The 15,112-nt window shown below is 40.7% G+C and overlaps 2 protein-coding genes across 2 annotated transcripts in view; both read left to right on the forward strand.

Moving 5' to 3' along the window:
• Positions 1-7,348, forward strand: part of SYTL2 (synaptotagmin-like 2) — a 30,619-nt gene extending 23,271 nt beyond the window's left edge. Inside the window, exons 12-18 of the mRNA XM_010283170.1 lie at positions 792-961; positions 1,561-1,663; positions 2,074-2,244; positions 3,945-4,023; positions 4,912-5,011; positions 5,775-5,980; positions 7,014-7,348. Coding sequence (XP_010281472.1) covers positions 792-961; positions 1,561-1,663; positions 2,074-2,244; positions 3,945-4,023; positions 4,912-5,011; positions 5,775-5,980; positions 7,014-7,159 — 975 coding nt within the window. The 3' untranslated portion in view covers positions 7,160-7,348. The remainder of the gene's footprint in view (positions 1-791; positions 962-1,560; positions 1,664-2,073; positions 2,245-3,944; positions 4,024-4,911; positions 5,012-5,774; positions 5,981-7,013) is intronic.
• Positions 7,349-12,448: 5,100 nt separating this feature from the next.
• Positions 12,449-13,513, forward strand: CCDC89 (coiled-coil domain containing 89). Its single transcript, XM_010283171.1, has one exon. The coding sequence runs from the start codon at positions 12,449-12,451 to the stop codon at positions 13,511-13,513; it is 1,065 nt and encodes a 354-aa protein (XP_010281473.1).
• The last annotated feature ends 1,599 nt before the right edge of the window (positions 13,514-15,112 follow it).

Genomic DNA, 15,112 nt, shown 5'->3' on the forward strand with positions numbered 1-15,112 from the left:
CTGTTCAGGACTCCAACGTGCAGCGTACTCCGTAAACACTGAACAAAGAGGTGGCTTTTACCCTAGGAGCTCACATTTGTAGCTGAAAATAGGGATCAATTTAAATAGAACAAACATTTAGAAAAGGAGAAGGGTGGGGTAGGGGAGAAGTAAATGAAAGAAAAAGACAGTATTGGTATGTGGGGTGTGTAGTTCAGTCAGTGAACTAGCTAACCGAAAGTCATTAATTTATACGGACTTTATTGGGAAGAAGAGAATTTTGGGGAAGGATACTGAGAGTAAAAAAAAATTGTACATCCTCTTCCTTCTACCTGTGTAGGGTTTAATTTTCAAGTATGTTTTCTTTAGGTATCTAATTCAACCACAGACTTTATTACTAATCTTTTTGTCGGTATTTTCAGAAGGCCTGTTGCCCTAAACTCTTAGGCTCTGCTTTCTGCAAGGAAGATCAGCTGAAGAGATATCTAAGTAGTATTTCAAGGATGTGATCACAGGCAATCTCCAGATCGACAGCATCCTATAATTTTATTTCTTCTACCTTAATGCAAAGAACACATTCAATTTTTTTGTAGAAAACTTGGCATAACACCTTTGACTTAGAAATAACTTTCTTTTGTTAATTTGCTTGCTGAGAAGCTTGTGTAATAGTTCCGTTACATTTTGTTATTACATTTAAAAGGTCAGAGTTGATTTCTTTACTGTCTGAATTCTGAGCATAACTTCTACCCTAATCTTGAAGTATCTGGTGAAATGCAATGCCTGGAAAATTTTCCTCTTCTTGTATGATGCAGGTGAGCGGAAGTCTAATGAGCATCTATAGTGCAGACTTTGGCAATGTTGATGTGAAGGGGAACATTCAGTTTGCTATTGATTATGTAGAACAGCTGAATGAGCTCCACATTTTTATTTGCCAATGTAAAGACTTGGCAGTGGCAGATGTCAAGCGACAGCGTTCAGACCCGTAAGTACAGAGAATATATTTATTTCCTAATGGAAGTTTTTCTTTTAATGTGTAAAAAAAAAATGAAAACTGATTTTTTTTTTCCAATCTCTATAACCTGTTGGAATAAACAACCCCATAAATAAATGAAGAGGCTATAACATCCTTTACGTGGTTTTCCACTCTGTACTGAATGTAGAATCGCCACTGTAAATTGGTACATATATTAACATTGGAAGCTCAAACTTTTAAGAATATTAAATTCTCTTTTAAAATTCAACTTTCCAGATGGGAAATCCTGCTTTTGATAGATTTTTCAATAGGATTAGAGGCTATAAATATGATATCTAGGCATACTATAGTCAAATATTCTGTATTTGTATGTGTTGAGAAGACATTTCAACAAATTTCCCCCTGGCAGAAGGAGGTTAATGTCCCACTTTGGGAACGATTATTATACTTCACCACTGCTGTTCCATTTCTTAAATGTAACAAGTTGAACAACATAATGGCTAGTTAAGCGGATTTCTTTTACTTTATAAGCAAATACTTGTGTATTTTAGAAGGGAAGTTGGAAGGAGTGTTTCCTTGCTGCTCTTACCAGCCTGTTTAAATTTTAGGTATGTAAAGACCTACCTACTTCCAGAGAAATACAAGTTGGGGAAACGGAAGACCTCTGTGAAAAAGAAAACTTTTAATCCAGTCTATAATGAAATACTGCGGGTATTTATTAAACTCTTACTAGACATGAAAATACTGCATGCATGAAGTGTGAGGAACCTTACCTTTTAGGCACAGGTCCAGATGCTCTCAAAATGTATTAGGAGGAGATGGATTGCTCCGTAGAAGTACCTATGTCCTTCCATTGATCGGTTAACTCTACAGCTACTCTGGATACAGCATTGAGAACATCGATTGCTGTGTACTTCTTGCAAACAAACACAACCTAAGTATGAGCTTAAGATGCTTGAAATAAAAAGTAAAACATGAAGAGAGCTTTGCTCTGAAATGAAGAAGAGAGCAGTTAGGGGTGTAAAAACCCAAACACATTTTTCCTCTAATTTGTCACTTTCAGACACAGCATTGATGAAAATCTAGCTTTTAACTTTTTTCTCATTTCCTCCTCCTCGCAGTATAAAATTGAGAAGGAACTCCTAAAGAACCAAAGCCTTAATATCTCTGTCTGGCACAACGATACCTTTGGGAGGAATAGCTTCCTTGGTGAGGTAGAACTGGACTTAGGAACCTGGGACTGGAATGATAAATCCAACAAGCAAATCAACTGGTTTCCACTCAAGCCAAGGGTAGGTTACTAAGGGTGGGTTATCCGTTTTGTGTTTTCCCCTGTTTAAGTGCAAAACCAAGTCATTATTTATTTAGGCCTGGTCTTGTGTGTTCTGTGGTTTTTGTGTTGGTTATAATCATAAATACCTCTTTACTGGTAAATGGAACATACAGTTCTGAGGTTTCTATTAGCTTACTAAGTATCTAGCTATTATAGTAGGAAAAACTTTCTCATAGTCTAAGGAGTGGGAATTTGAAGGTATTTTTCACTTATGTGATGTTGCTGCAACAGCGTCCTGGATTTGGCTGGGATAGAGTTAATTTTCTTCCTAATAGCTGGTATAGTGCTGTGTTTTGGATTTAGTGTGAGAATAATGTTGATAATACACTGATTATTTTAGATGTTGCTAAGTAGTTGTAGTGCTTATAGTCAGTCAAGGACTTTCAGCTTCCCATGCTCTGCCGGCGGGGGGGTGCACAGGGAGCCGGGAGGGGGCACAGCCAGGACAGCTGGCCCAGCCTGGCCAAAGGGATATTCCCTACCAGATAACATCATGCTCGGTGTACAAACTGGAGTTGGCTGGGGGCAGGAATCGCTGCTCAGGTATGGGATGACTGGGTGGTGAGCAATTGTTGCTTTGTGTGTCACTTTTTCTTTTTTTTTAATATACCTTTATCAGGATTATTATTATTATCATCATCACCACCACCACCACCATGGTTGTTTCCTCTTCCCTTTCTGTCCTATTAAAATGCTTTTCTCTCAACCTATGAGGTTTTTTTTTTCCCCAATTCTCTTCCCCCATCCCACCTGGGGAGGGGGAGGTGAGCGAGCAGCTGCGTGGTGCTTAGTTGTTGGCTGGGGCTAAAGCACGACAGGTACCTGAAGACACTTGTTCCCTGAATATGAAGTAAACCTACTGAGAATATGGAGCAAGTGCAGCAACTTTTTAATATGAGATGCAATGATGACTTCCATGTCTGTATTTCTCTTGTTTGTTAATGGGTTTCAGCCAAAATCTAAACTTTCAGCTAAGTCACTGCCAGAGGTTCTGGTTTGTTTTGTTCATTTTTTTTTCCTTTTTTTTTTTTCCCTTTGAATTTACTTCATTAGTTCATTCCAAAATTAGCTTGATCCAAAGTTTTATAATTTGTAGAACAAAACAGGAATGTCATGGTAGTCTTTAGCACTCATTTAATTCAACTGATTTTAAAACTGCTCTGGGTAGATAAATGTAATCAAATGTTAACAGGTGCCATGTTTCATCTACAGATGGTCCATGACTCCCTATGAAGTGACATATTCTTGTGCCTTTTTGCAAGATAACTCTTGTTGAGGCTGATTTTTAGACCAAAACATTCCTACAGAAATGAGTTCATGCAACAGAAAGTATACTTTAATAAAGAATAAGTTTCCTGATTGAAAGAGCACATGTTCCACTTTTAGATAAGTACACGACAGTGGAAAAGATGTGCCCTCAAAGCCTTTTGGCTTCTCCTGGGTCTTGTTTTCCACTTTAGTGGAAGAGCCATATATCTGAGGCACTGTCAAGTGTTTAAATATGCCCTAAAATCTCTCATGTCCTGTATACTGAGAGATGATGGATAAGGAAGCCAGAAAAAACACTTGCTTCATGTAGAAGTGAAAAACTTTGCATGGTAAACTCTGTGTGTGAGCTGTAAGGTTTGAAATTTGTGGGGTTTTTTCCTTAAATTTCAGACTTCAACAATGGCTCTTGAACTAGAAAACAGAGGGGAGATGAAAGTAGCGCTCCAGTATGTCCCACACCCTGCCGGAGGTATGCATTGCTTCTTTGTTTGGGTTTGTCGGGCCTTTGGGATTTTTGTTCTTTTGTTCCTTAAAAATAATTTTAAAGTTTTTCAGCCAATTCAGCCCTCTTGTTTTAACATGAAAGTAGAATTTTTTTTTTTTTTTTTTCCTTACAGCATTAAGTCACCCTGGTCATGAATTCACTTTAGGACCCAAAGGTCACTTTAGGCTCTTTTGTTTTCAATGTTACTGCAGAAGAAATTACCTCATTTTTTTAATCTTAGACTTGTAATGCAGCCTGTATGTGTAACAAAATTCTGTGTTCTCACTAATAATTTTAGAGATTATAGATCATCAGGCAGGTGCTGTGATTTGCTAGATAAACAATGACAACACACTAAATTCAAGCAATATTAGTAGGAAATAGCAATAAGTATTTCAGATGCAGCAATTGATAGCAGTATGATGTGTTTGGTTTAATCTTGTCTGGCAACTGATAACTGGCTGATCTGACAGTGATGCCAGATCAGATCTTTAATCCAGCCAGTCAGTCAATCAGAATCAAATATATTAAGAGCACAAATGAGCTTATTTGAAAGTACAAGCAGCAATGAATGCTAACATCACATAGACTGAAGACAAGCTGATGTCTTTATCTAGGAGGCTTAGAAACAGAAGACCAGTAGCATGTATTTGTTTAGTCGTAACAGAAGAAAAGTCATTGCAGGAATACAGACATGATGTGATCTTCCAGTACTTTGAGATGAAGCTTCAAGGGTACAGAGAGGAATGTTGAATTAAGCTGGGAGATAATGAGACTCTAGGCCAAATATCACCTCTGCAAATGGGCAGGAATTGCTGCATCGTAGAAATTACCTTTAAAAGGGTAATCAGATGTTTTGTTTTGTTTTTACAGGAAAGAAAACTCTCTCTACTGGTGAGGTCCATATCTGGGTGAAGGAATGCCATGACCTTCCTCTTCTGAGAGGCAACCGGCTCAACTCTTTTATTAAGTGGTAAGAACTGTGGTTGAAGTCATCAAACATGGTGGCCTAACAATGCTACTGTTGTGCTTTCTCTCTTATCTTCATTTTTCTACATTCAAAATAAAATTAAAAAAAACCACTGATTACTTTCTGTTTCTCCTTTACTGTAATGCAAATTGTCCTGCGGGGCTTACAACTTCAAGATGTTAAGTATACACCACCAAGTAAAACATACTGCGAGAACTTCCTGCTACTCTTTTGCTTTGTCTGCTCAGCTACTTGGTGGAAGGGCTGGCCAAAATTGTGCCAGCTTTTATTTGCATTTAAACAAAGCATGTTTTTGCAAGAGTATGCTTTAGCTTAGCAAATCGTGGGAGGAGACAAAAGTGAGAAGCATAGTTGTATTTCTTCCTCCTTCCTTTCCACAAATAGACTAAAGATGTACAGAGACAAGAATAACAAGATGGTTGGGGAAATCTCCGGCAGCAACAAAAAGGTTTCAGTGTCATTAGTGATAATACAGCAAATAAACTCACTTGTGCCTCTTCCCCACCTGACTGCCCCTTCCCTTCTATCCTCTGAAGCACAAGGGTGGATACGTGCTGCCAGTGTCTCTTGGAAGGGGCTCAGAACATGACCTTCGACTTCATCTCCATGATGCTAAAGCATCTTATCTTCAGTCACACTCTAACATGCAAAGGACGGTGTTAATGTGTAATTTTTGTCTGTTCAGTATGTGTAATGCAGGCTATACTGTGCAAGTGCAAACTGACAATGCTTTCTCTTTGTGAAGTACCATTCTTCCAGATACCAGCAGAAAAAGTCGCCAGAAAACAAGAACAGTGGCGAAAACAACAAACCCAGTATTCAACCACACCATGGTCTACGATGGCTTTCGACCAGAAGATTTGAGAGAAGCCTGCATAGAACTCACAGTCTGGGATCACAACAAACTAGCCAACCACTTTCTGGGAGGCCTCAGGATAGGCCTCGGAACAGGTAATGGACAATTAACACATTAATCCTTAATTTACAAAATACAGTGTTTCTTTTTTTTCCTCTTCTTTTCCATTTCTTCTCTTTTTGCAAACATCACTGAACAGCCTTTTAGTTATTTATTTACTGAAGAGGTTCATTCAGTAACTTACCTATTCCGCAGCACAGATACTGACTGGAATGTAAATAATAGTAGTGTTATGAGGGTTAGGATGACTGACAAGTAAGGAGCAATATGAGAAATAAACCTTTGTCTGCCCATACATTGCATCTGCTACTGTTTGAAGTACAAGAATATGCTATTCCTGCACCCAAAATCTTGATAACGTCTTACAAACTTACACATGTAAAAACTAGGTCTGTGGTGTAAGGACAGTATTGGGTGGAGATAAAAGGATAGATCAGGAATGCGTGATAAGATTTGAAGACATTGGATAGGAAAACTTATAAATGCAAACAAGTTTTTAGCATCAAAGCAATATAAGATGTATAGACAGAAGAATTGTATGTTTCCCTGTCATTATATTTGTCCCTTTCGTTGTCTTCTCTGGTCTGAGGGGAGAAATGTGTTTGAAGTCTTTTCAAGCAAATGCAAGAAAAAAAAATACTTTTCCCAAATTAACTTCTTCCATGGTTCACCAGAATAGCCTAAAATACAAATTAGGATAGTAAATCTCAATTTGAATTTTAGAGTACCGAAGGTTGTATTTTAGTACAAAATCAGTGTCCTGTTTTATTCTTAAACCCTCTGAAACGTTAATCACCCATAGAACTTCCTCCGTGGGATTGTGACAAAAAGGTTAAGGATAACAAGGAAAAAAACCCTGGAGAAAGATGATGAAGTTTCCATGTGAAACTGTCGTTAATTGTATTTAACAGAATTTTCAAGCATAAATATGTAGAACTGGATCCTAAAAGTACGAGGTCAGCTACCTGAGGAAGGGAAACTGTTTTAGAAGACAGGCAAATTCGATGGTCTGCTCTCAACTCCGCAGCATATTAGGTAATGTTTCTCTTAAAACTGACATTTTTCTAGGCAAAAGCTATGGAACTACAGTAGACTGGATGGATTCTACTTCAGATGAAACTGCCCTTTGGGAGAAGATGATGAACTCGCCGAACACATGGGTAGAAGATACACTACCTCTCAGGATGCTGATGGTTGCAAAATTGACAAAATAAGGTGGCTTTTTAATTGCTAGTGTCAAAAGGAAACTTTGGGAATGAAATTAAAGGTGTGGGGTGAAACTTGGAAGAGGAACACAGTAGCTCTTTTGACAGTCTGCTCCATTGCTGTTCTGGTTTTGTGCTGTCAACTGTTACTTCGTATTTCAAATTAAAGTTCTGCCTGCAGATTAGTATGTAAATTTAAGGGATTCTTTTATTTCTTATTCACTGAAACAAGAAAGAAGGCACTTACATAATTCAGTGGTAGAGGTAGCTGTGACACCTGGATGCTTGTGTTGCCTTACTGAAGCGTTGCTGATCCTCTACATGTAAATTACCAGCAAAAAAATAAGAGCAAGTCAACTCTTTCTGTATTCTTCTAGGATTGCTCATGAAGTATTATTAATAAAAGACAGCAACAGGTTGCATTTTGTTCATGTGCCTTCATGTCTGTATCCTCATTATACCATGTCACTTCTCTCCAGCAAGGAATATGAGCATGAAGAGGGTTTGGGTTTTTTAATGTTCCTTTATCTGTAGCTGTACATTTCTAGGATGTGAAAGTCGCTTCTATAACGAAAGAAGCATTACACGAAGCAGTACTGTCTGTGTCCTGTTCTGCAAGGTGCAGAGGACTGTTAATTCCAATGTACTATCAAAAATCAGGGTTATAAAAAGTTAGCTTATATATGTGTTGTCTTGCTAGTATACAAATCTTACTCTTAAATGCTGAAGGCATAGAGGTCAGGATTTTTTTTTATTCACTCTAAAGGATCTAAACCTGCCAATTTTAGTGATGACAAATTATGTTGGGTATTTATTCCAGAAAGTGTACCTATATCTGTACCTATATCTATTAGCTTGGGTTTTTTGCAAAACATAACTTATCTATGCTTTAGCGACAGTGTTTGTTAGGAGAATGCTGGGATTATGGCGGTCTTGGGTTAGATAGCTTTGCAGCATAGGAAATAGGACTGGAATGTGTAACTTGTAGAAATGTACGCTACTAAAGAAAGATAAATGCATAAAATACAAAATGTATTACTTTTTTAAAATAAAAACAGCCTATTAAAGCTAAATAGGAATTCAATGTTTATTAAAACCCAGTGTTTTGTGTTAGCAGTTCAGCATGCAATGTAACAAAATGCAGACAGAAAACATTTCTGAAAATAAATACACATTTATTTGCTACAACTGCCTGGGTCTAGAAGCTGGTGAAATCTTGCACCTCAGAGAGGAGAAAGGGGCTCCTCACAGCTCCAACTCAATCGCTTAAATTTTAGACATTTAAATGCCACTTGATATTTATTACACACTATGAATGGAAAAAACCTGCCAGGGAACCCACTTTCTCTCTCACCTGTCAGGCAGTCTGTGGAGTTTACAAATGCCAAAAGTAGTTGTCGGTCTTGACATCTTACTGCTTTGGGTGCTTTGGATGAGATCGGTAGCTGCTACAGATTCCACTTTGCCAGATACATACGAAACATTCTTCTTGTATGACTAGGGAACGATGTGCGTACCACACCTCAGAACAACGTATTTGTACTTCAAGTGGTACCGCGGCTACTTGGCATCTGTATTCTTAAATGCCACTGCTGAAAGGGTGGTGATTCTGGAAAAAGCAGAGAGGCACCTAGTTTATTTGTACTCACTGCCTACATGAACTCATTTTCACCTGAAAACGTAGGTTGCTGTGAACGTGACGTACAATTTCACAGGAGTAAAGTTTTTGTTGTTTTCGCACTTCCTGTGAAGCTTAAAAGCATTGCTATGTCAAAATAGCTTTCGGACTTCAGCTGCAGAGATGGAGTCTTGAGGCTCCAGGTTTACACCCAAGTGTCGTGTACTCTGCTGTGTTCTATACTGTACAAAATTTTGATTGTTAAACTTGACTGCCATCAAAATAAAATGTTTGGTTTGTGACAGTGTCAATCTCCTTGTCTTTTGGTTAAGTAGGACATCTTTAGTCTTTCTATTCTTGAATTGTTCCAGAGACAGACACAGCATTTTGTCATTATCTCGAAAAACACTGCTTACCTCTACACTAAATAGATCACAACTCAGTTGAAATTTTGAAAAGCTACCTGAACATGAGCATAAGATTCACTTGTGCACTGCACTTGTATTTAATTAGTGTGATTAACTAATGACACTGCAGTATTATGTACTCATCTAGATTAATCAAGAAACTGAGCCAAGTAACGTAAATGGGCTCTTTAGTACAAAAATTCAGTGTTCCTCCCCAGTTTTTAATACCTTTTTCCAGCATGTACAGAAAATGGAGACTACTACAGGTAAACCTATATGGATAGTGGCCACCACACCCAAAAGTGAGTCTTCCTCACGCTTCCAAATTCACAGGTCAACACAGGTAGTCACAGCAGTGTCTTTGAAAAGTACAGTAGCACTTAACAATGCTAGGTATTTTAAAGTTACTGTTATCATTGTTAGTCTGCATCAAGCTATAGATCTTTAACTAGAAGATTTTCAGCAAAGCTTTAGCAGCTTATCATCCTTTTACCATTTTTCTGTTGTCATACACAAAAGCCAAAGCTGCCCTGGTGATATGAACTTCAGTAGAAGGGAAGATCACAAACCAGGCTGCTTTATCAGTGGTAAAAGTACTTTGATTGCTCCATGCGTGCTGTAGGATTTAATTATAGAGCAGAAACATTACAATCTACCTTCCTGCTAAAGGGTATTATGTTGACTTACTAAAAGGTGCTTGAAGGTAATGGCTGCCTCTAATCATGTAAACCAGCAGGGATTCTGTATTGAAAATATCTAACTAAAGTAATGCAAAATTTACTATTTTAAAAAGATTATTGGCATTCTTTGGCATTCCTCTGAACATGGTTCACATAATAAATACAGCTTTCCACTAAGTTCACAGTCATTCCTAACTAGAGTAGTAACTTCCAATGCTGACAGAGAAATGCAACTTTATGAAGTTGATTAAGACAAAGACTTTCAAGAAACTAGTTTCTTTGCTCTACAGTCAAAAGGAAAGGTTTTAATCACCCATAACCAAAACTTTAAAGGTGTAGAGGTAGTTCCTCACTAAAGGGCAGTTTGATAAATTAACAGCTATGCTTTGCTTCTTAATTCCAGTTCACCTTTGTGACAAAGCAGCCATGCTCCTAGAATGTCTTGATGTACATTCATCCTTGCCCAGAGAAAACAAATGGGAGAAACACAGCACTCTTCCTCCCCCCCCCCTTTTTTTGTCCTTCACTTTACATGCTCATCTTTGCTTTAGCACAGATTGGGGTTTTTTTGGTACACATGTATGTGTATGTGCAAATATGTGTTCTAAATTACACCATTTTACTTTCTATAAACCAGGTGCTTCAAAGTCCCAGCTCTCCCTTCGTGTGCCCTGGTCGGCAGCCTCCCATTCCTTTTTCCACCTCCCATTTCTGCAGGTAAGCCTGCAAACCTGAGTTGGCACAGCAACCCACATCACTCTGATTTTACCCATCTTGAAAGACCTGGTACTGCATCCTCCTTGTCTTGTTCGTTTTGTATCCTTTACCCTCGTCACTTCCCTTTGCTTCCTCTCCTTTTCCAGTAGAGTCAGCAAAACCTACACCGACTTTTTCCTTCCAGCTGCATTTTTTTTTCCCCTTCCCTATCTTATCCACCAGATTTGTCATTAACTGTTGAATAAAGTTGCAGATTGTTTAGGGGCAAGGGCTGTGTCTTTACTTACTGTGGACCTTCAGCATGTTCTGAGAAGGACAGAGCCTGCTATTCTGATCTCTGGTGCACATAGGGCACAAGCCGAGAGACAGTTCTTCAGACTTGTGGAAATCCTCTTCCCTTTACCAAATCTGGGTGCTTCCAAAATGGCCAGCAGCATTTGTTTGCTAAGAAACACCCCCAGCTCTTTCAGCTGCTCTGGTGGGGCTGGTGCAGTTCCAACCAGCCCAGCTGAAGGCATAAGCTCTGGGGTGACTGGATTCAGCCTCTTATCTCCACGGAGACGGAAACCCCATAGCAGAAGGAGCAACAAACAGCCAGGGGAAAGAAACCACCTGGTAAGAAAACATTTTTCTCCTCATAAATCCTGCTCTTCATTGTGTTTCCACTGGATGGCCTAAATCTTTCAGTCCTTCCCCCTCTCCTCCTTCATTTCGGAAGGTTTTGGCAGGATCCAAGGTAGCAACAGTGGTGGGGGAGTGCAGGATGGCGGCGACAGAGGTAGCGTCCCTACCGACGGTCACCGCCACGCAGCACTGAAACTGGCCGTACTCCACAGGCTTGAATTCGTTTCTGCTGTACATTATTTTTCATCCTTCCTTCAAGCTGGCTCCTTCCCACATTCTATCCTTACCTCCAGTCAAAGCCCAGGAATTCACAAAGCTGGATGATCAGCGTGCTGCTTCCTGTGCTGTGTAGTTCTAGGTCTGCATCTGAATGAAAAACTCGTAGATCAGTTTTAGGCTGACTTTTCATATGTCCGGGTAGCAGGCCATATGGTTAGGCACCAGTAATGATTCTGGTGCCAACGTAATATAAATATTTCCCTTATTTTTACATGAGGAACCAGACTTCTAAAATTACATACCTGAAATAATCGAGCAAATCAGTGTCAAAACTCAGATGATGAACCATTTCTCCAAGCACAAAGTCTTTGTATCACAGGGCATCCAGTAATTATCAGCATTGTATAGATCTTCTATTTTATTCACAAATCTCTAGGCACGGGATAAGGCTATTCAGTTATTTTTAATGAGCCATATATTATAAAAATCTTATAAATCAATTAGAAGTTTGATGTAACCCTCCCTGTTTTACTTGCTTTCATAATACCAGATCTGTAGGAGAAAATAAAGGCAGAGGAAAAGGATTGGTTAAGGAATTATTTACAGCTTTATCACTTACAAGCTTTTTACTGAAATATAATAGTAGTTCTTGTAGCTACAACAACAGCGCTTTGAGAAGGACTAATTAGAAAAGCTAGTAATCAGCAGATGAATAGGCTTGCATAAACACTAAGCCTGCATTCTTTGTTTTGCATCGCTGAGTCTGGCATCCTTCTCATCAGTCCGCCCGACTTGGGAGCAGGGCGAAGCAGGCGGGGAGCGCTGCACGACCCCGTGGGTTGCAGGCTGCCATCGGCTTCCGGAGGTCCTGTCCTCCTGCCCAGGTTCCTCTGGACTTCCAGAAGAACTCCACCAGCTTAGAGCAGTGTTGTTGGCCACACAACCATTGGGTACCATTTAAATATGCTTAACGTCACCAAGAGAAACAGTTGCTATAAAATTTTGTCTCATTTTTGTGTAAGATAAGGGCTCCATGGCTCAGGATGACAGAGAGGCAGGGATGGCCAACTCCAAAAGTGATCCAGAAACGGGCAAAGACATGGAAGATCTGACAAAAGGCCTGGAGGAACTCTGTGAGAGCCCCAACGAGAAGAGTGAGAAGGCTCTGCTGCATTCACGCCTAGAACAGCAGCATCACCTTATCTGTATACTGAAGAAGAAAGCAGACGATGCACGCAAATGCTGCAGAGGCCTGGAGCAGCTCAACATGGAGCTGGAGAAACTGAGGACCGAGGATGCTGTGAAAATGAAAACCCAGACCCAACAGATTCAGCATCTGGAGAGGCACTTCAAGGATCTGGCCAACAACCATGAAAAAATGATCCAGTTCAAGGACGAACACAGGAAGCGGCATATGCAGCTGTGGGAGGAGAATAAGTGCCTGCGGCAGGAGAACGAAGCACTCTTCAGCCAGACTGTGAGGGAGAAGGAAGCTGAAGTGCTCCGGCTCGCCACGCAGGCCAGGCAGCTCTCACAGCAGCTAGACTCCTTGCAGGAGAAGCATGTGTATGAGAGTCGCCAAGCCCAGGAGCGAGAAAAGGAGCTGCTAGAAGCTCAGAGCCAGCAAGCAAGTGCCTATGCCTGGGAAGTCGATTCACTAAAAACCCAGCTGCAACGCCTACAGGAGAAGCACCAACAAACCGTTGCACAGGTAGAGCATGCAGAAAGTCAGCAGAGAGCTCAGGGCAGTGAGCTGCAGGCCAAGCTGGAGAGGGTAAACGAGGAGAAAGAGCGACTACTGAACCTGGCCACGGAGAGGGGCAAAGCTCTGGAAGATAAGCAACGGGAAATTCAGCAGCTGGAGAAGAAGCTGGCGACTGCACAAAAAGTCAGGCAGAGAGCAGGAAAGCGCCCTGTGAAAGAGGCAGCAGTAGCGGAATATGACCTGAAGGTCCAAGAGCTCCAACAACAGCTCGAAAGCAGCAAGCAGGCATACAAGGAACTCTCGCTGCAGTTCGATGCTTACAGAAAGCACAGTACGGATTTGCTGACTAAAGAAAAAGCGCTGAATGCCAAACTCCATCACTTTATTGCATAACGGCGGCTTTCTCCTCTGCTCTCGCCTCGGCAGGTGCCTCGACTGTGACACACCGCTGCATTTTGTTCCTTTCTATGAGACCATCTTCCACTTTCTCTGTACTTACCAGCTTAAATCCTCCTAAAAGGACTGTTCTGTAGCCTTTTGTGTGTGTGTGTGTGTGACACTTTTACATAAGAGCTCTAAATTGTTAACCTGAACAGGGATTGCTGAACTAGTCCAAGCTGTGACATGAAAGGTTAGGGTGAAAAACATAAAATATTAATTTATTTGGTCCTAACCTCTGTTGTATCATAGGTTTTAATTTTTTACAGTTAAAAGCACATTATTTTCCAAGATGGACCAAAGCCCAAACCCTTAGCCTTTTGCATTTGATTCTCCCTTCAAGTTCAATAGAGGTTGGGCATGTAAGAGATAACGCTGAGGCGCCAAGAAAGAAATCCCACCTTGCAATGTCTGCATCATGAATGGTCACAATTTGGCAGCTGAACAGGTCAGAACAGGAATATCACACAATACCTGATGCTCAAGCAGATGATGATGTAGTCTGTTATGATGTCTACTAGTCTTGTGGGCTTCTACAGTCATTTTAGTCTTCTTTAATGTCATAGCATTTTTTATATCCCTCTTCAGCTCAAAATAAATGGGCAGGTCTTTGAGCAATTTCAGTAGTTTTTGAAAGAGGTTGAGGTGCTAGATGTTCTGCCAGTTTATTGTTTTCTGTTTTTTAGCTGTTTTCTGTAGAGAAAATAGCAGTGATGCACAAAATGGAAGGGTGTACGTCTGGCAATTTTTGACAAAAAAAAAAAAATCTTCCCCTTTCCTGTCAGCAGTGTGGGGTACAGAGGTATCCCACTCCCTCTCGCCTCCTTCCCAGCCAAGAAGGTTCTTGGCTGCTGACTTTCAGCTCCTGCTCTTTACCTCTCTGACAAAAAAAACGACGATGGGCCAAACAGCATCCCCCACCCGGGCTGTAGGCAGCTATCTTGAGAGCTCTCCAAGCTCCTTCCCATGTATGTGTGCCTTGGGGTAACTCAGCATTTGAGCTTGGTCTTGGGGTAGCTCTTGGTCCTGAGCCTACTCCGGTGCAGCAGCACTATGTCAGACTCAGTATCTGTTGAGCTCAGTGTACAGATGTGGCCAGAAAGCCTGGCCCAGGTTGCCCAGAGAGGTGGTAGATGCCCCATCCCTGGAAACAGTAACCTGCTCTAGTTGAAGATGTCCCTGCTCATTGTAGCTCCCTTCCAAGCCCAACTCTGCTATGATTCTACGATTCATCTCAAGGACTTAGTAAACCAGATGTGGCTTTTAAGCAAGAAGTAGCTGTCACAGACTTTCTTCTGAACTTCCCTGGACTCTCCTTGAGCCCACGCAAAGCCAGGTGAGGACTACTGCTCCACCACCTGCTGCACAACGAACCACGGCCTTTCCTTTTGATCCTGGCTCCTGCAAGTGTCATTCCACAGCTGTTGTGTGGATCGCACCCTCCCCATTTTTAACTAGCTCTTTCCCCCTGATGTGCCCACCCATTAAATGCACATTTTATCAATCTAAACGCAGGCATCTACAGTAAATGCCAGCTGACCCGGGCTACAAACT

This window comes from Phaethon lepturus, unplaced genomic scaffold, assembly GCF_000687285.1.
Source record: "Phaethon lepturus isolate BGI_N335 unplaced genomic scaffold, ASM68728v1 scaffold4463, whole genome shotgun sequence".
Lineage (NCBI taxonomy): Eukaryota > Metazoa > Chordata > Aves > Phaethontiformes > Phaethontidae > Phaethon > Phaethon lepturus.